The sequence below is a fragment of the Brachypodium distachyon genome, chromosome 3, assembly GCF_000005505.3.
Source record: "Brachypodium distachyon strain Bd21 chromosome 3, Brachypodium_distachyon_v3.0, whole genome shotgun sequence".
NCBI lineage: Eukaryota > Viridiplantae > Streptophyta > Magnoliopsida > Poales > Poaceae > Brachypodium > Brachypodium distachyon.
In genome coordinates this window covers 43,572,525-43,590,086 of record NC_016133.3, presented here as the reverse complement: position 1 = coordinate 43,590,086, position 17,562 = coordinate 43,572,525, and the positions used below count along the sequence as shown (strand labels likewise).

The window sequence follows — 17,562 nt, the reverse complement described above, 5'->3', positions numbered from 1 at the left end:
CCAACCTACCAGGCCTGGCCCGTTAAAAAAAAAGGGTGGCACAGTTTGAACCATGCACTCCCTTCGTTTACCCCTCCTGTCGTCGCAACCGTGTTGATTCTCCGATGCGCACTCCCTCTGCCATATATAACGTTCCGTATACTAATTTGTTGCCGATGTAGGGTCTGTTTGGAATGCAGCCGGTGCTTGCCTGACCAATATTTTGGTCGTTGACTATTACTACTACGGCAACCGTTTGGATTGGAGCTAGATATTTCGAGCCACGCCAACATTTTGGTAACCCTGTTCAGTTTCCACGCCCACGTGCTGGCGAAGTCCCGGTGGCGAAATCGCTCACCAATTTGTTGGCGTGTCAAAATTGGCGCGGCTGGCTTGGGCGAGAACCAAAAAGGCCCGTAGTGTCCTTCGCTAGGGAGGTGCCTTACATTCCTTTTAATCATGCTCAGCAATGTCATCCTCATCCGCCACCATTTCCCGCCCTCGTCATAAGATCCGATAGCCCGAGACGGGTGCATACCTCATCCAAATTGACCACAGCGAAGCCATGACACTCTTTGCTGCTCTGGCTGTTTTCCGTTAGGGCAAACCTCACTCGCCATGTTAACCATAGAGGGTCCACGGAGGGCAGGAACGTAAAATCGTCAGCCAGCCCTAATGGGCTTCTGTAACCACGGCCCACTCAAGCTTACCCACCAGCAAAGCAAAGGGATAGAGCCCAAAACCCAAGAGAAAGGAACACCGCAGTACTCGAATTAATACGCACGGCTTCGTTGCTTCACGAACTCCCCTCTCCCATTCTCTCCTTTTCCTCCACACTTCTCTTCCTCCTCCGACTCCGCCCCAACCCGCCTCGTCGCCGGGGAGCCCTAGCACGGGCGCCGCCGCCGCCGACCTCCCGCCATGGCGCGGCCGACGCAGGAGGCGATCGACACCTTCGTCGGCATCACCGGCGCCGACGAGGCCGTCGCCGTCCGCAAGCTCGAGGTGAAACCTACTAGTACTATTACCCCCATCATCATCATCGCCCCCGTCCACGCTTTCCGCTGTCCCTTCCTTCACGCAATTGCAATACGTTTCGGGGGATCCGTGCACGTGGATTTGGTCGTCTCTCGGCTTTCCAGTTAGGGTTCGCTCTCTCCCTCTCCCTGTCCCTGCTCGGTCGCGCCAGATGGCGACGCGCTGGGATGGGATGGCGGATAGGTTGTGTGTATGTGTGTGATTCCGAATCCGGGGTTTGATCAGTACGCGGCGTCGGGTTTTAGGGTGCTTGTGATGGAGAATTATCCGACAATTGGGGATTCTGGAGTGCAATGCCCGCGATCTCTTAGCGGTGGTGCTATGGTTGATGCACGCGCTTAGTTTCTGGTTTTGTATATACGCTTTCAGGAATGATGAATCATCAGTAGATTAAAGTTGGGGGCATGTCCTGGATCTCGAGAAATGTTTGGGGCTGTGGATGTGTGGAAAGACTTGTTGTTACTGGATGGCTCAATGTTTGCAGATGAGTTACTATCTTTTTATCAACCAGTAGTTCCTTTGCAAGAAACGTTTGTGTTGATTTTGAGCAGATGAAAATTAAGTTATGTGATCTCGGTGTGGATTTTTTACTGTTACAGCGAATGCACTTTGTGATCTGTATGAGCATTCTGGACTGCTATAGTGAGTGAACAATCTTATTCTTTGTTGGAGTAGCTGCTGGGAGACATTTGCCCTGTTTGGAAATGCAAAGCTTTAAAGCCTGTGATGACTGAAACACTGCAATCTGTGACTTGCATTCCCTGTGGTTGTCTTGAACATAACATAAGCCTGGAACTTGCAGTTGATTTCTCTTTGTTCTGATGTCATGCTACTGGCAGCCTACATCCTGAATGAGTTAGTGGGACCTTGATCATGAATATGAGTTATGTATATTTAGTATTCTTGTATTTGTTCATCTTATACTGCTATTAAAGAGTATTGTGACCTTATTTGCCATTGGATTTCAGTTGGACCCTATAGGCTAGGCTAATCACAGTATTATTGGATGTACTGTCTTCGACTTATACTACTCCCTCCGACCCATATTACTAGTCTCAAATTTGTCCAAATATGGATGTATTAATGTTTAAAAAGCGTCTAGATACATGTAATATTTCGACAAGTAATTCCGATCGGAGGTAGTAATACAATTCGAAATATATTCAGGAACATAGTGGTGACCTAAATGAAGCTGTGAATGCATACTTCAATGAGGGAGATAGGTCCACGTAAGTGTTTTGCTCTTCCATCTGTTATCTTTCTGATATGCGCTTATTGTCCTGACACCCATGGTGTTCCTTCACAAAATATAACCGTGGTGTATGATTTGCAGCACCGTAATCAATCGGAATCCTATAGCTCACAATTATGACGATATGATGGATCTGGACGAACCATTTGATCCCACATTTGGCAGGCCTTTGGGCAATCCTTTTGATATCCTGGACCCAGGTTTTGCTGAGAGAGCTGCTGCTGGTTTCTTTGGCCGGGGACCTCAGGTTACGCATCCCAGGGAGGTGCGACAGATACCTATTGAAGTTAAAGACGATAATCCTCATACAGGTAGTTCTGGTCAGGGTCCTGTTATTGAAGATGTTACTGGACGTGAGTCTTCATATGGTCCGGAGGTTCATGGCACTGTTGTTGTTGATGAAGATGATGATGATGATGACTTGCTGCCTGCCCATGCTCCTAATATCCAAAGAAATACTTCAGGAACATACTATTCTGCACCAAGTGCTCCTCCATTGACCGATGTTAATGACTATAACAATGACATAGAAGAGGAGATGATCCGTGCAGCAATTGAAGCATCAAAAAGAGACACGGAAGGACCAACAAATGTAAGCTTCTGCTTATTGGATATCTCGTTCTTTTAAGGATTTAGGTTTGGCACGCTATTTTGGTAGAATACATTGTATTGAGGGTTTAAATAGTGGTGCACATGAAAATGCATTAACTATTTATGGGGTTTAGATGGCAGAGAAAATGATATTGCATGAGCAGTTTCTCTGTCCTTGGAGGTGGTTCTCCAAGAATTGGAGCTCTTTTTGTGTGCATATGTCTTTATGCTTTCTTTCATGTGATTAATCAGGCAGCAGAGCGAGAGAGAGTTCTGCGCCAAGAGGGAATGCCTGTGGTTGATAATTCTTCTGATTTATCTGATAAGGAGGACATTGAAGGAGCAAGTGAAGCAGTTGAAAGGTGACTGTCAAATATTGCTACCCATTAGCTAACTATTGAATTAATCATATATCTGCTTCCGATGAATGTCTTATCGCTTGCTTACTGTCTATTTGTTTCATCAGTTTTCAGTTCTAAAAGCATTGTATTCTTGCAGCTGGGGCATGAGCATTGTGTGTCCTAGCATAATAGTCTCAAACTAACCTTCTTCTATCCAGTAATAACTGATTCCTCATATTTGTTGAAGGCAAGGACTAACCGCAGGGAAAGTTGGAACTTCTAGGCAATCAGTAGGCGCGGAGAACTCCCAAGATGACATTGAAGATTTTGAGGAAGAACCTTTAGTTAGACAGCGTTCTAGGCGTGCACTATCTAGAAATTCTGAGCCAGCAGAAGCAGTGCAAAGGACTGACAGTCCTCCTTCAAGCCCTCAACCTCATGGCACCGAAAGTGTTTACGCACACCATGGAGGTTTCCCCCCAGAGGAGGTATATTTTAATCCATCATGCCTCTCAGAAGCTAAAATTTTCTATACTAGTTTCTCTGCAACTCACAAAGTCTAATTTATTTTTTATGAAAAGTGGGGTCTCATTTCTAATGAAGAGCATGACGAAGCTGTTATGCTGGAGGCTGCAATGTTTGGTGGGATTCCTGAACACACAGCATTTCAATTTCCCCGCCCATCTCATGGAATCTCAACTAGCTATCCTCGAGTGGCACATCCTCCATCACCAACATTAACTGCACAGAGATTGTTAAGGGAGCAGCAGGTATGGAGCAGTATTTATCTGCTCTAGAATATGACGACTATTGGATTTGACACCTGATATTTTTCAACTGTAGGATGATGAGTATCTTGCAGCCCTCCAAGCTGATCGAGAAAAAGAGTTGAAGGCTGTGGAGGAGGCTGAGGTCCGTAGATTGGAAGAAGCTGCTGCAAGAGAAGCTGCTATTGAAAAGCAAAAGCAAGAGAACGACGAAAAGCTGAGGAAACAACTTGAGGAAGAGGTACTTCAATTGCTATTGTGTAATTCATTAATAGTTTGCTGGTGTTTCGATGACAACAATCATTATTGTTAATTTAAACATGAGTCTGTGGATATCAATGCTGGTAATAAAGATATGCCTGAGATTGTTACACTTGGTATATTCTACTTGGTTCTTATCTTGACATACTATCCAAACTAGCTTAGGCTTAACTAGGAGCAGTGTAGTCCTAGAGGTGTCCTCAGAAGCATGCACAACAAAAGTTGTTTGGGGCTATTAGTATTTCTTGCTGCGACTGTCTCTACCACCGAATAAATGATTTGAAACATCAATTTTCTTCTGCAGATTCTGTCAAAGCTGGATTAATCTGTATTTTTCTAAGAACTGATTTGTATTTGGCAGTGATACATTGTTTATGCTTCCATGTCTTTATGAAAATAGGAGTTGGAGTCCATGCTTGCAGCCAAGCGAGCATCATTACCAAAGGAGCCACTGCTGAATGCTGAAGGAGCAGTCACAGTTGTAGTCCGCATGCCTGATGGTAGTCGCCAGGGAAGGCGCTTTTTGAAATCTGACCAGCTTCAGGTAAGCTGCATTCAGTTGCCTGAAATCATGCATTATACACTTGTACCTGCTTCTAATTTTCTGGGATTCCTGCAGGTTCTTTTTGATTTCATAGACATCAGCAGGACATTCAAGCCAGGAAGCTACAGACTGGTAATTCTACCATTTTTCTTCCATTTGGCGAATTTAGTTTCACAAGTGAAGTTATATTGAGAACGATTAATGGAGATACCACTAACTTGCTATACTGGATCATATACCGGCACCAACTTAAATATTGCTCTATAGATCCATTCCAAATGAACCATGTAGCTTCAGTAGGATGTTTCCTTAGTTTTCAGCGGTTATGAAGTAAAGTAATACCAACTATTGGTTACTTCCATACAATTACTCAACAAGTTGAGATAGTTCTTGGTACCCTTTACCATGGCAATATGTAGGATGATGAAGTTTTCATCCAACTTATGTTTCATGAGGCTTCTGATTTTCATTTCGCAATCACTAGGATTTTCTGGCATTTTTGTACATGAGTTGACCGGAAATGCATTTTAGCTGGCCATTCTATTGCTGTTCATCAGAAATGACAAGAGTGCATCAGAAATTTCATCTAGTTTTTGCCCTGCAACATTTTTCGATCGTCACTGATTTAATTTTGTAATCATTACTGAATGTCTAAATATTAACATGAATCTTGCGATGCACAGGTGAGGTCTTACCCCAGGCGTGTGTTCACGGACGAGGAGTGTCAGATGTCGCTGAGTGACCTTGGTCTCACCAGCAAACAGGAGGCCCTGTTTCTAGAAAAAATCTCGGGATAGAGGAAAACTACCTAGTGGTACCACTTCTTTTTTTAGACTTCTGTCTGGCGTATGTTGATGAAAAATTTAGTACTAGTAAGGCATGGCAGGAACGTTATTAGTGTCGGAAAAAAGATACTCGTTATCATCCCTTGTTTTCATGGAACGGTGGCAGTTAGTCTATCTCGGACCCACTTTAGGCTTGCAGTCAGAATCAGAATTATAATGTATATACACTACTACTGTTGCGGTGATTCATCAGTCCTACAATGTTCGAAACGGTATGCATGTGTGTTGGTTTGCCTTATCTGTATTTCAAGTTCCCAGCATCATTTAAGGTGCTTAACTGGTTACTGATATATCCCAACTGGCGTTCATATATTGCGTTGGACTCCTAGTAAATGGCATATTTGTATTGTTTTTTTGAACAAATATCTACGCTGCTAACGTGGATTTCAACAGAGATGCAGTTATCCGAGGGAAACGCGCACAACTAGAAGGTAAAAATCTTTGTGTGAAGTCTTCCCATTTTATTACTCCCGTCGAGATCAACAGCAAAGACGGGACAGAGATGAACAAAAAGCGGCGAAAAAGGGAGAAAGACGGCGGCCAGCCGGGTCGCAACTCCGGCAGCCTAGCTCGCGGCCGTGATTATTATTATTCCCTCTCATCCTTGCATCCTTGTGTATTAGTAGTTGCCCACTCTCGTATTCGCCTCAGGTCGCTCTGCCAAAGAAAGGCAAAAGAGGAGTGCAATTAGATCAAACATTTCACACACCAATCAAGCAGTTAAGGGCGTAGTTAACTACGCACAGGTGGAGGTGGAAGAGGCAGTGCAGTTGACTTGCGAGACGCCGCAGCGTGAGGGGATGCTGTTGATGATGGCCATGGTGCTGCAGGCGCACTCGCGGGAGATGCCGGCCAGCGCGCCGCAGCACTCGGCGCTGGGCGCCGCCGCCGCGGCCCCGGGCGCGGCGAGGTAAGCCCGGCAAGCCAGCAGGCGGTTCAGCTGCGGCACGCACTCCCGCTGCTGCGCCTCCGCCACGGCGACCATGACCTGAATGCCCTTGCTCATCCGCGGCGGCGCCATCGCCGTCAATCGAGCTAGTAGCTGACCGCGGCTTCGATCTCGCTCTTGCACGTAGTGAGATAATGCTGCTGCTGCTAGCTGTTGATCGACGTGCCACTCCGGTGATCTACTGTGGCGTGCTGTGCATATATAGACGCCGCGGTTCGGAGGCGGCGGGGTTCGCGTGGCTCACCTAGCTGGAGGCTGGAGCTGGGCGGCCACGCATGGTTTCGGCGAGCAGAACTGCAAGTTTGGTGTGAGCTAGCTACCGGCCGGAGCCGGACACGGGACACCACGCCACGAGCTGCTGCTTTCTCTGCAATGGGCCGGCGTCGTGACGGCCCGGCCCCGGTTGCAAGCGGCCCGAAGCAGAATCAGCAATCGTCCTCGTCTCGGCCGGTGCCGGTGCGGAGGATGGACTTTGACGGACGCTTGCGCTTGCTCAAATGGGGGTGGGGACCCATGGGCCTGCCTCACGAGCCCATTTGGTCAGTGCGGCGCGTTAAGTCAAAACCGGCGGAAAGTACAGGGCTGTTGTGTTAGCCGTAGGCAGGCCCACGCGGGTTGGACTGTGCAGTTGATTCCGAACGTTGCTAAAAAAAAAAAGGTTGATTCCGAACGCTGACCAAAACATAACAACACTGATGATGATATACTCCATAGTACAACTCGCTCTGCGTCAACTAAACTGGGTACGGAGTACCATCTTTAAGAAAAAAACTGGATACACTTTTACTGTGTCGTAGCAATATATGGCGCGTGAGAATGCCTTATCATCTTTAAAAAGAAAAACTGGATACACTTTTACTGTGTGGTAGCAAATATATAGCGCGTGAGAATTAATTATTAACTGCCTTTTTGATCGAGCACGCGGGAAACAAAAGGCGTCGTCAAAAACGCAATTTCCTACGGATTTTATAGCAGTGATCAGGTCAAAGAACTTCCGTCGTATTAATTGTCCGACTCCTCTTAATTAATTCACCCTTCTTTCCTTCAGCAGGAATCTCTTTGGCACGTTCTCTAACACTGCACTCCAGCGCTACTTCCAGCCTTCCAGGCGGTCAGAACTCAGAATTATAACCAGTTCAGGTCGTCGCCTGGCTCGGTCGTATTTTCCGGGAAGAAACTCCCCATCGATCGTCCGATCCGCATGGACCGCATCGGCATCATGCAACACGAGGGCCCGAATTTGATATACTCCTCTGTATAAGCCAGAAATAAAGCATCCACTAGCTAGCCAGGGGGCCAGGCCGGGGCATCAACTTGATCACTGATTAGGTAGGTAGCTAGGTGTGAGTATTATTACCTTATTATTGTTAGCCATTCCCATGCATATGCATACATGACCGACCAGAAAAGAATTCTCACGATCCAGGATCTGCCAACATGACAGTAGTCTGATCGTAAATTCTTTGACTCAAATTTGCCCAAATATGGATGTATCTATTTAAAAAAACGTCTAGATACATGTAATACTTCGACAACAATTTAGGATCGGAGGGAGTAGTAATTAACTGGTACTACTAATATTTGATCAGTGTGCAGTCAGACCATTCTTGGCAATCCCAATTCAAAGTCTCTGCCATTGATCGGTCGATCATTACTACTGTGTGCGAGTCATCAATGATCGCCGAATAATTAAGACCCAACAGTAGAGTATCAACTTTAGTCTTTGACAGAGAAAAGAGACGAAGAAGCATATATATGTTTGTGAGCGCGTTTAACGCTAGCTCCTAGCTGGCTGGCTGGATGAACTTTAGTCTTTAGTTGTAAAAGAAATATGGAATGCATTGGAGACAGTCATGCAAATCTCTTGACTTTATCCGGATGCCATATTTTGGAGGGGCATTTCGGAATCCTGTGATGAATTAAGTGCGCACGGTATAGGCAGGTCTAAAAGTGATAATTAATCTGAATTTCGGAGGAATTGCTAGCTAGTAGCTGGTATCGTCTAGACATCATGAAGGATCTCTGTCTATAATATATATGGCCTACGGAGTCTGGATTAGAACTGTTGGTAGCCTGTGCAGTGCAGCCACCACGCAGGCAGGCTAGAGTAGAGACAAACAACAATCCATCGTGCGCAAGCTATTAGCAATAATTAACTGATATCGACCTTTGCATTTAGTACAACTGTAAAATTGATTTCAGTTGATCGTGTGAGAATTACAGGTTGGTGAAACGGCCGGGCCGGGGCAGGTAGCTTTAATTTGGCGCTGCCTGAAACTTGTGCTCGTCAGCTCTGGTACAGATGGGAACGTTGGAGGCTTCGAGTCGTCGACCACCGACGAAAAACGGAACGGAACGGGTGGGAGCGTCGCGACAGCAACTCAGCTGATCAACAGCCTCTTGCGATCAACTGAAGAATACGTATAAACAAGGAATGAGCATTCCACCTAACCTCTTTCTTCAGAGGCTCAGAGCACTATATACTCCCACCGTGTATACTATACGTATGCGTAAATAAGATGACCAGCCGGATCGAGCCGTCCGGCGGGTCGCGGTGGTACGCTGGTAGGTAGGTTACGCCGTCCCTTTCGGATGACGTACTAGGGAAACACAGCTGCGGTCAGGATCGGGGGCGAAGACGTAAGCTTGAAAGTAGCCACTGTCGGTGGCAGCTGGGAGAACCGAGAACGTCTGCGTGGAACGCTACTTTGGGGGAGGAGTAGGTACCGCTGCACTTCCTTGCTGACACATTAAGTTAGCAGCAGAACATGTTGCAGTGCTCTGCTCGCTCGTTCGCACGCGTTAATTAATTTCTGCAAACGGGGCATGGGCGGGAGACGTACGTACTCCCTCCGATCCGATCCTATTCTTGTCGTTGTTATACAATTGAACTTAAAAACAAGGACAACAATTTAGGATACACATTATGTTCTTGTGGTACGTACATTGCTGGGCACCGGCGGGCTTGGCGTGAGAGTATGTTACGCCCTGTAATGCAACGCACCGCACTGTGGAAACTGCAGCTAACGGGCACAAACCGGCCTGGTTGTGGATCATGGGCAAGATTTTAAATCGCGCTTGAAAGCATCTCGCGGAGGATTTAGAAAACCTATAAATCCTATAAAGCGCTAGATTGCGGACCTTTAAGGCATTTCGCGTTTTAAATATGAAATGACATACATGCCTTGTTCAGTAGAGAAATTCAACATAATTTTGACACAAACCATTAGAGAATAATATCATATGATCAAAATAAGTTGAGGACCAGGACATATAACAAGTTCACATGAAAATTAACCATGACAGCTGCATCCTACGGTTCATGAGCAGCATAACAATTAACAAGTTTACAATTTAGATTAAAAAAGAAACCATGACACTTGAAAGCAAGTTCAGAACGAACTTCCTAACAACAAAGGTAATACCGAAACGAAAGCATAAAGGTCAAAATTATTCAGAAACAACTGAAAAAGGCATATCAACGTCATTTGCAGATTCTGAAGATGACCCCTCATCCTAAGTTCTTGCTCAAGAGATTTTTTTTTCCTAAGTTACCTTGGGCTTTGATTCCGATTCAATGGAGCCCCATAGCGTTATCACGGACGAGATTGCGGAGGCAGTTCCGCGCAAAATAGCGTTCTTATCGCGGAATTGCGGCAAAATTCATCATCGCGTTGCGGCGGCCCGCCTAAACTTTGATAGCGCCGCATAAGCGCTTGATTTAAAACCTTGATCACGGGTCTGTCTATCTAACCGTCTCTACACGTATGATCGATCACCGGCAGGTCAAGTCATGCACGACGATACTAACAGATTATTACAGGAAAACAGCATATACAATGCGTACGTTACGTACACAATTAATAATCTCCATCGTACGTACGTTCTGTCGCCAAGTGCTGTGGTGTGCCAATGTTCCAGCAGAGCCTCGCCGGCCCATGCATGATTGGTGAGTGAGTGAGGAGTACAGCTCCTCCATCGATCTATATATCCCCTGTTGCGCGCCTCTCTAGCTAGCTAATTAAGCTAAGCTAGCTGCCACGTTCCAGCTGACTGACTGTACGTACACGCCAAAGGTAGCACCGGGCGTTACGGCGAGATAAAAATACTTTTTTCTTTACAATAGTGTGCACATGATTGAAACATGTGTATATCAATCCTTGCTGGAAAAAAAAATGAGGACATTTTGGACCCTGGACAGCCGGGCGCAACCACACGGCTTTCTTTGGGTCTTTGGGTCTGCGTTTGCTTGGAGGCGAAGGCCGGCAACGACGATATGAGAGAAGAAGAGATGGAGCCGTCTCGAGCAAGCCAGTAAACAACCAACCACACGCACCACCAACCCTGATGGATCCACCCAAACTCGAACCCCTCACCAACTCGATTGATCCATATCCAACCGACGCGTCCATCTATCCAAGTTTAATTACTTCAAACTCGCCCGTTGATTACTAACCCCGTTTCAGAATTCATGGCCAGATGGATCCAGTCGAACCATCAGTTGCCACTCGATCCTTCGATCCCCCAGCTGAGCTGAGCTGATCGAGCTCCCAACCCCACATGTAGTATATTACACTTGTTTAAGTCTCTCGAGCTAGGTGGCCTCTTGCTTTCAGATCGTTTAATTTCTTTGTTTATCATTATAAAAAATATATTTCTGTCTTCCTGCCCCTGCCACGGCCCTTATTAGCTGTTACCCCCCGCCCCCCAGCTCCCACCACAACCTCCGGCCTGACACCAAACTGTCTCTTCTTCCTCTTGGTTCTCATCTCCCATTGGAGCTTCACAATTTTGGTTTCCTCTTGCATTACATAGACCAGGATTTATATCAGACTTAAGATTAGGCAGCTAGGCACGCACACTAATTAATTGTGTTTGATCAAAGACAAAGAAGCTCAAAATGCTGCGCGGGAAGGATCACCAGCGATCCCCGACAACGGCGGCATCCTTCTCCCCGACCAAGCCATCGCCGCCGGTGGTGCAGGAGGAGGTGTGGGAGGTGCGCCCAAGCGGGATGCTGGTGCAGAAGCGCACGCCCGACTCCGACCCGCCCCCGGGCGGCGCGCCGGTGCCGACGATCCGCGTGAAGGTCAAGTTCGCCGGGGTCACACACGAGGTGTACGTCAACTCGCAGGCCTCCTTCGGGGAGCTCAAGAAGCTCATGGCGGAGAAGACGGGGCGACACCCGGACGACCTCAAGGTGGTCTACAAGGACAAGGAGCGGGACGCCAAGGAGTTCCTTGATATGGTCGGCGTCAAGGACCGGTCTCGGGTGGCGTTGCTCGAGGACCCTGAGGCCCAGGCCCGGCGGCTCATCGAGGAGAGGAAGAACAACAAGGAGCGCAAGGCTGCTTTGGCTGTCAATCGTGTTTCGTTGCAGGTGGATGAGCTTGCCGCCAAGGTATTCGACCCTTTGCCTTGCCGCCCGCCGCCTGCCATGCCGTCTGTGCGTGCGCGAGGTTTTTTGGTTTTGGGGGTTCTGATTCATGGTGGATTTGGTTTGCAGGTGGCGGCGATGGCGGGGAAGGTGGTGGGGGAGGCGGAGGCGGTGGCGCTGACGGAGGCGCTGATGAACGAGCTGGTGAAGCTCGACGCCGTCGCCGGGGACGGGGACGTCAGGGCGCAGCGGCGGGTGCAGGAGAAGCGGGTGCAGAAGCTCGTCGAGACACTTGACGGCATCCGCGCCAAGGCCAAGAGCTCCGTGGGAGGCGCCAAGGCCAGGCAGCCGCACCTGCCGCCGCGGCCGACACCGCCGCCGGCCAGGGCCAGCCAGCAGCACCAGCAAAGGCGGCAGTTCCAGCCGGCGGCGCCGACCACGGCCACCGCGCCCAAGCCGCAGACGGCCACGGCCAGCTGGGACTCCTTCGACCTGCTGTCCTCCGCGCCGCCGCCGCCGTCCTCGGCGCCGGTGACCGCCATGGCGCCCGCAGTCTCCGCCTCGCCGTCGCCGAGGTTCGAGTGGGAGCTCTTCTAGACACATGCCTCTGTCTATCTCTGTCTCTGTGTGTGTATACACCTTCATTTCCTTGTTCCTCTCGATCAGTCATGGCGCGCACGTCAACTGTCTCACGTACATTGTTTCTTCTTCCTCAATTCCTTTCTCCATTTCTTTGCTTCCTTTTTCGAGTGTATATTGATGATCTCTACAGAAGACACAAAAAGGCTTTGCAACAGCTCCAGTGATATGATTCCTGATTGTACACTGCTCCGGCGACTCCCAACGCCAAATCTTCCTTCTTTAGGAAGAAGTCATACACATCTCCAATGATCCATATCAATGTCCATGCAAATAAGTGGTTTTCGGGCCCCTGTTTGATGATGATACACAAAGGAACTGTTTTTTTTTTCAAGGCAAATTCGTGTATGTTTATAGACAGTACTGTATATACTACATCAAATCATCATCAATTAAGTACCAGCAAATATATGTGCCTGTCTTCTCCATGCTGTACGTAACGTAATGTATGATCCATAATTCCATACCAGCTACTCAGCTAGCTACATTGTAGATTGTACAAACAAATGCTTCTTACAAGTAGTACGACGGAATACTACTACCAATACTGCATTATTATTGTTGCAGCAGGTGTAGGAGGAGTATATTAAGTTGCTGCATCGCACTGATTGACCAGAATTATTTATTTCAGGCATCTGCCAGGGCAGAGAAGCCAGGGGTAGTTAGTTAGCCTTGTCTGTTCAAAAAGGTTCCATTCACAGATTATTTATACGGAGTATACTACACTATTAGTGGCGCCTTTATCTGCCCATGCATCCCTTTTCTTCTCTGCTCTGGTTTCCTCTACCTTTCTTGCATGAGGTGTGATCCCCCTAGTGGACTATTGCTTAATTTGTTCTGGCATGGCAGGTGGTTAACAAGCAACAGTATTAGCTGTTGGCACTGGTGATATATAATGGACTATAACTTTGTGTGGCTTGTATATGTATGTAAGCCTTTTGTGCTTTTCAGTCATGTGGTTGCCAGGTCAGTGTTGGCATCAGCTGCCTGAAGGTGATTGAGTGGTTCAGCAAAGACAAGTAGACAACACACTGCTAAAAACTCTCTACCTACAACAATCTTCTGGCATCAATGGTCTGATCATTGCATAACCTTGTTCTGTTCAGTGTTCACCACTGTAGCTAGCTAGCCATTCTACTGTCTGTTCGCCTGAAGAGAAAGAAGCCAGGAATAACAGAGAGCCTTAAGTTCCTTCAAAAAACAGAGAGCCTTGAAACAGAGAGAGAATGTCTACATTGCTAGCTTACAGCCATCAGATATACTATAGTACTATATACGTCCACAGAGTAATCTGTCCTTTATGTGGGGAAAAAGGGGTGTAGGGTTTGTTGCAGAGCATCAGATGTATGTGTTGTTTTGTGGTAGGTTTCAGTCTTTCAGAGACGGCCATGTATGACAATATCCTATCAAAAAAGAATCAAGAGACAGTGTTTGCATGTTGTGAGTGGGCGATAATGAGGACAATTTGATGATGATGCTGTGTACCGGGATCGAATCGATGCCCCCTGGTTGGAAGCTTCGTGTCCGAATGTAGGAGATGAGCTACTCTAGCCTAGCCTAGCCTAGGACAAGAAACTCTAGGACTCTGCCATGAGTAGTTATAGAGCTTAATTATTGGGCACATGACAAAGTGGAGTAATAAACAAGATAGAAATGTACTTATAATCCAATCTGAATGAATTAATCACGCCGTGTTGGGTTCGAGGCGGCCATCAGTTGGGCTGCGGTTGCGTGGTCGCCGTCCCGCGGCCCGTCGGCGCCATGGATGGCGACAAAGCAGCTTAATTTAACACCATTAGTTCTAGCTATTACTTTGCTCTCTACAACTACAAGCCTCCGTTATAGCCTGTCCCTTTGCTTGCTCCATTAATCTTCTTCCTCAACACACGCGTTCTGACGTTCGTGCTTCGTATACGTTTTGCAGTTAGGACTGAGGCTTCTCACGGCTTTAATTAGCCCGTTAGGTGCGAGGCGTGTCGCAGGAGTTTGCTCCGTCGGTCAGGTAACGCGTGGAAGCAAACGCACGTCGCCATTGACTTGACTTTGCGAAAGAGTGCAGCTGGCCGGGTCTCGTTCCTTTTCTTATGTAGATAGCTCCGTCGACCGGCCTGACATGTGCAGGGCTGATAAAAGAAACAGGCTTGTTCTTCACGAGCTGAGCTGCATTAGTAATACAAGCACTTGACACTGGACGGAGGGAGTACTGTATTTGTACTTGGGATCCTGTGCCCAGTCGACGCTGAGTGGCTAATATTGGCCACTGATGGATGGATGATGATTAAACGGATGGTTGACTAACACTTCAGTCTTAACAGTGGCTTGTTTAGCTGGCTCGCTAGTTACTTTACTAAGTTTGACTTTACCCAGATAAGCCGGGGCAGTTCAGTTCATGTGCATGTGCAGGATGCAGCCAATCCTTTTCTTCTTCACGAGCTCCATCGGTGGGTTGAATCTTCAGCAGGTTTGTCAAACTGGTTCTTTCGGCCTTTTGGGCCTTCTTGGGTTTACACTTTAGTGTACCGAAGGATGCATTCCTGGAGACTGATCTGGGCTCTTCGAACATCTGTGTTTTTTTGGATCTTGCAGTTCGGACAGGATTTGTTCACAAAATGTGGCCCAGACCGTCATGGCAGCAGAGAGAAATCAGAGCAAAGATATGACTACACAAACACTGCACTTGACAGTTGACACGTTCCAATCTCAATCTGTGCAAACATCTCTTAATACTGTCATAAACTTTTAGTCTTTGAGCTCAGCTGCCTGCAATATGCATGGTGTTCGTATAGGGTGACCTGTTTCGTATATCGTAAATCTTCTGGTTCATTTCTTTCCGACCATCTTTGACAATAAATAGCCCGCCGTGTCTGCTGAGTGCTGACGACGGCCTATAACACAGTCTGCAGCAGTTCATACAGAGCCCAAAGCGCGACCCCAATGACCGTGTCCCTGATGAGGCCCTTGACAATGGAGCTCGCCCAGGTCTCCGACGACTCCCTGCCGACGAGGTCCCGGAACCGCAGGTCGCCCTGGTCGGAGATGAGGGCGTGCACCACGCCGTTCATGTGCCCCTTCCCGATCACCCCGACCACCCTTTTGCTCCCGTTCACCGCCTTGCTCCTCTTCAGCGACCATGCAAGGAACTAATCGGTCCACAAGCAAACATCCAATGTTTTTTTCAGATGAATAGTTCTAAAAGTCTGTAAGGATGTTTAGTCGACAAGTTGTGGAGAAGCGAGTTCAGTCGATACCATGTCACGCTCGTGTATGAGAGGCTGCAGCAGAGAAGGGTATGAGAAGCTGAGCTTGTTGTACAGCTCGTACGGGCTAACCGTTGCGGCCTTCTCGTCCTCCTGCTGGATCAGATAATTTGGTAGCAAAATAATGCATGTCAAGAACAGCAGATGGTTGGCTTGCGGTACGTGACGACGCGTAAATCTGAAAACAGCTTACGGGCGTGTCCACGGTTCTTGTCGTGGAAGTGATCCCGCGGAACAGTGAGACCACGAGCCTTGTTTTCTCGTCCCAGCTGAGGGATTTAAGGGCTCGTTCAAGCTGCAAGAACAGCGTGACACTGTCAGTGACACACACACACACACACACACACACACTGGGCGCATGTTAATATAGCTACGAAAAATCCATCATGGCATCATCAGTTCAGTTGCTGATTTGCACATACAGTTATCTCAATTGGGCGATCCCCAAGAACGAGCTGGGCACCAATGTCTTCAGACACCTTCCTTGCCGCTCGGAACTGCATGCAACATGAAAGTGAATGTGTTTCTGAACTGCTGCACAATATCTGAAAGAAGCAAATGGAAGATGAACATGTACCTCCTCACCGAACGGCCGGTTGGCGCCGGAAGAGATCTTGGACGAGAAGACGGCCAGGAGGAGACGCAGAGCCAGAGCACTCTGCCCACCTGCATCGATTATGAAAGAAATATATACTCTGTTTGTTAATCTCAAGAGCCAGAGCAGACGCAGTAAGATCTCAAGAGTATGGCGAGTGAGGGGCGTCAGGTACCGAGGTTGATGCTCCGGTTGACGGCTCCGAAGAACTTGGCGCCGCCGAGCGAGAACATGTTGGACTTGAGCAGCGGCTCGCCGGGGCCGGAGCCGTCGTCGGAGTCCGGCGCGTACATGATCCCAGCCCTGCCATGACGGCTCTGCAAAGGCGCCGATAAGAAGAAGAAGGAAGAAAACAAAAAATGGCGACACGTGGGTCGTTCGATTCGATGTCTTATCTTGCCTGCTCCGGCAGAGCTCGACGACGACGTTGTCGGGTCGGAGGGCTTGGAGCACGCGGGCGACGTCGGCGGCGGAGTCCGCGGCGAGGTGGGAGGTCCCGAGAATCCACACCTCCTCGGGCTCCGCGAAGTCGGGCGGCCGCCACGCCGGGACCGGGCCGAACCGCCTCCTGGGAACCCGCACCAGCGCGCCGGATTCGACCAGCCGCGCCGGGAGGTCGGCCGCGGCGGCGGCGGCGCGGGTGTCGGCGAGGGATGCGGACCGGTAGTCGAAGCAGGGGGGCGGCGGCGGCAGGGGTGGGCGGATGGACGCCGCCGTGGGGCCCGCCGCCATTGTTGGGTGTTTCTTCCGCGAGGGGGATGGAGGGTATGTGGTGGCGGCGGTGCGATGGGCTCCGGCCGGCGAGGGATTCGGCGCGTAGATGGGCTCGTTGCCACTCGCTTGCGCCACGCGCGAATAGATTTTTTTTTCTTCTTCTCTTTTTCTGCTCGTTTCACTTCTTTGTGAATTTCGTGGGAAGCAGATTGGGCCTTTCGCTTGGATTGGGCCAAGAGCCCACTATAGAACTCTCGTCCTTTCCACAGGCCTTTCGTGCACTGGGAAGGGCCGAAGAAGGCGCCTTGTACCGCGAGCCCATAGGCCCATTTCTGCTCGCTAGCCGAGAGCGCGTCCCCGACGGCGGCGCGGCGAGATGGTGGCCGGGCATTTGACTGAGAGCAAGGGCGGGC

The 17,562-nt window shown here is 48.7% G+C and overlaps 4 protein-coding genes across 5 annotated transcripts; 2 read left to right on the top strand and 2 right to left on the bottom strand.

Annotated features, from left to right (window-relative positions):
* The first annotated feature begins 782 nt into the window (after positions 1 to 782).
* LOC100835557 (plant UBX domain-containing protein 8) lies at positions 783 to 5,901 on the top strand. Its single transcript, XM_003574833.4, has 10 exons — positions 783 to 984; positions 2,185 to 2,246; positions 2,351 to 2,861; positions 3,113 to 3,222; positions 3,449 to 3,689; positions 3,783 to 3,971; positions 4,045 to 4,209; positions 4,630 to 4,773; positions 4,849 to 4,905; positions 5,457 to 5,901. The coding sequence occupies exons 1-10, from the start codon at positions 901 to 903 to the stop codon at positions 5,568 to 5,570; spliced, it is 1,677 nt and encodes a 558-aa protein (XP_003574881.1). The 5' UTR covers positions 783 to 900; the 3' UTR covers positions 5,571 to 5,901.
* LOC106866532 (non-specific lipid-transfer protein C4) lies at positions 5,713 to 7,143 on the bottom strand. The gene is made up of 2 exons (XM_014900974.2): positions 6,363 to 7,143; positions 5,713 to 6,275 (listed from the first exon to the last, which is right to left on the bottom strand). Coding segments are annotated over exons 1-2 (279 nt in total). The 5' UTR covers positions 6,640 to 7,143; the 3' UTR covers positions 5,713 to 6,273.
* A 3,887-nt stretch (positions 7,144 to 11,030) lies between these two features.
* Positions 11,031 to 13,086, top strand: LOC100835036 (BAG family molecular chaperone regulator 2). The gene is made up of 2 exons (XM_003574831.4): positions 11,031 to 11,968; positions 12,074 to 13,086. Exons 1-2 carry the CDS (start codon positions 11,468 to 11,470, stop codon positions 12,539 to 12,541), a joined length of 969 nt encoding a protein of 322 aa, XP_003574879.1. The 5' UTR covers positions 11,031 to 11,467; the 3' UTR covers positions 12,542 to 13,086.
* A 2,197-nt stretch (positions 13,087 to 15,283) lies between these two features.
* On the bottom strand, positions 15,284 to 17,294 carry LOC100834730 (traB domain-containing protein). 2 transcript variants are annotated; one of them, XM_010237069.3, is made up of 7 exons: positions 16,836 to 17,294; positions 16,611 to 16,738; positions 16,418 to 16,506; positions 16,263 to 16,337; positions 16,034 to 16,135; positions 15,832 to 15,936; positions 15,284 to 15,723 (listed from the first exon to the last, which is right to left on the bottom strand). In XM_010237069.3, exons 1-7 carry the CDS (start codon positions 17,165 to 17,167, stop codon positions 15,469 to 15,471), a joined length of 1,086 nt encoding a protein of 361 aa, XP_010235371.1. In that variant the 5' UTR covers positions 17,168 to 17,294; the 3' UTR covers positions 15,284 to 15,468. The 2 variants fall into 2 exon arrangements, with proteins under 2 accessions (XP_010235371.1, XP_010235372.1); XM_010237070.3 differs by having other exon boundaries at positions 15,832 to 15,933; positions 16,836 to 17,292.
* Between the last annotated feature and the right edge of the window lie 268 nt (positions 17,295 to 17,562).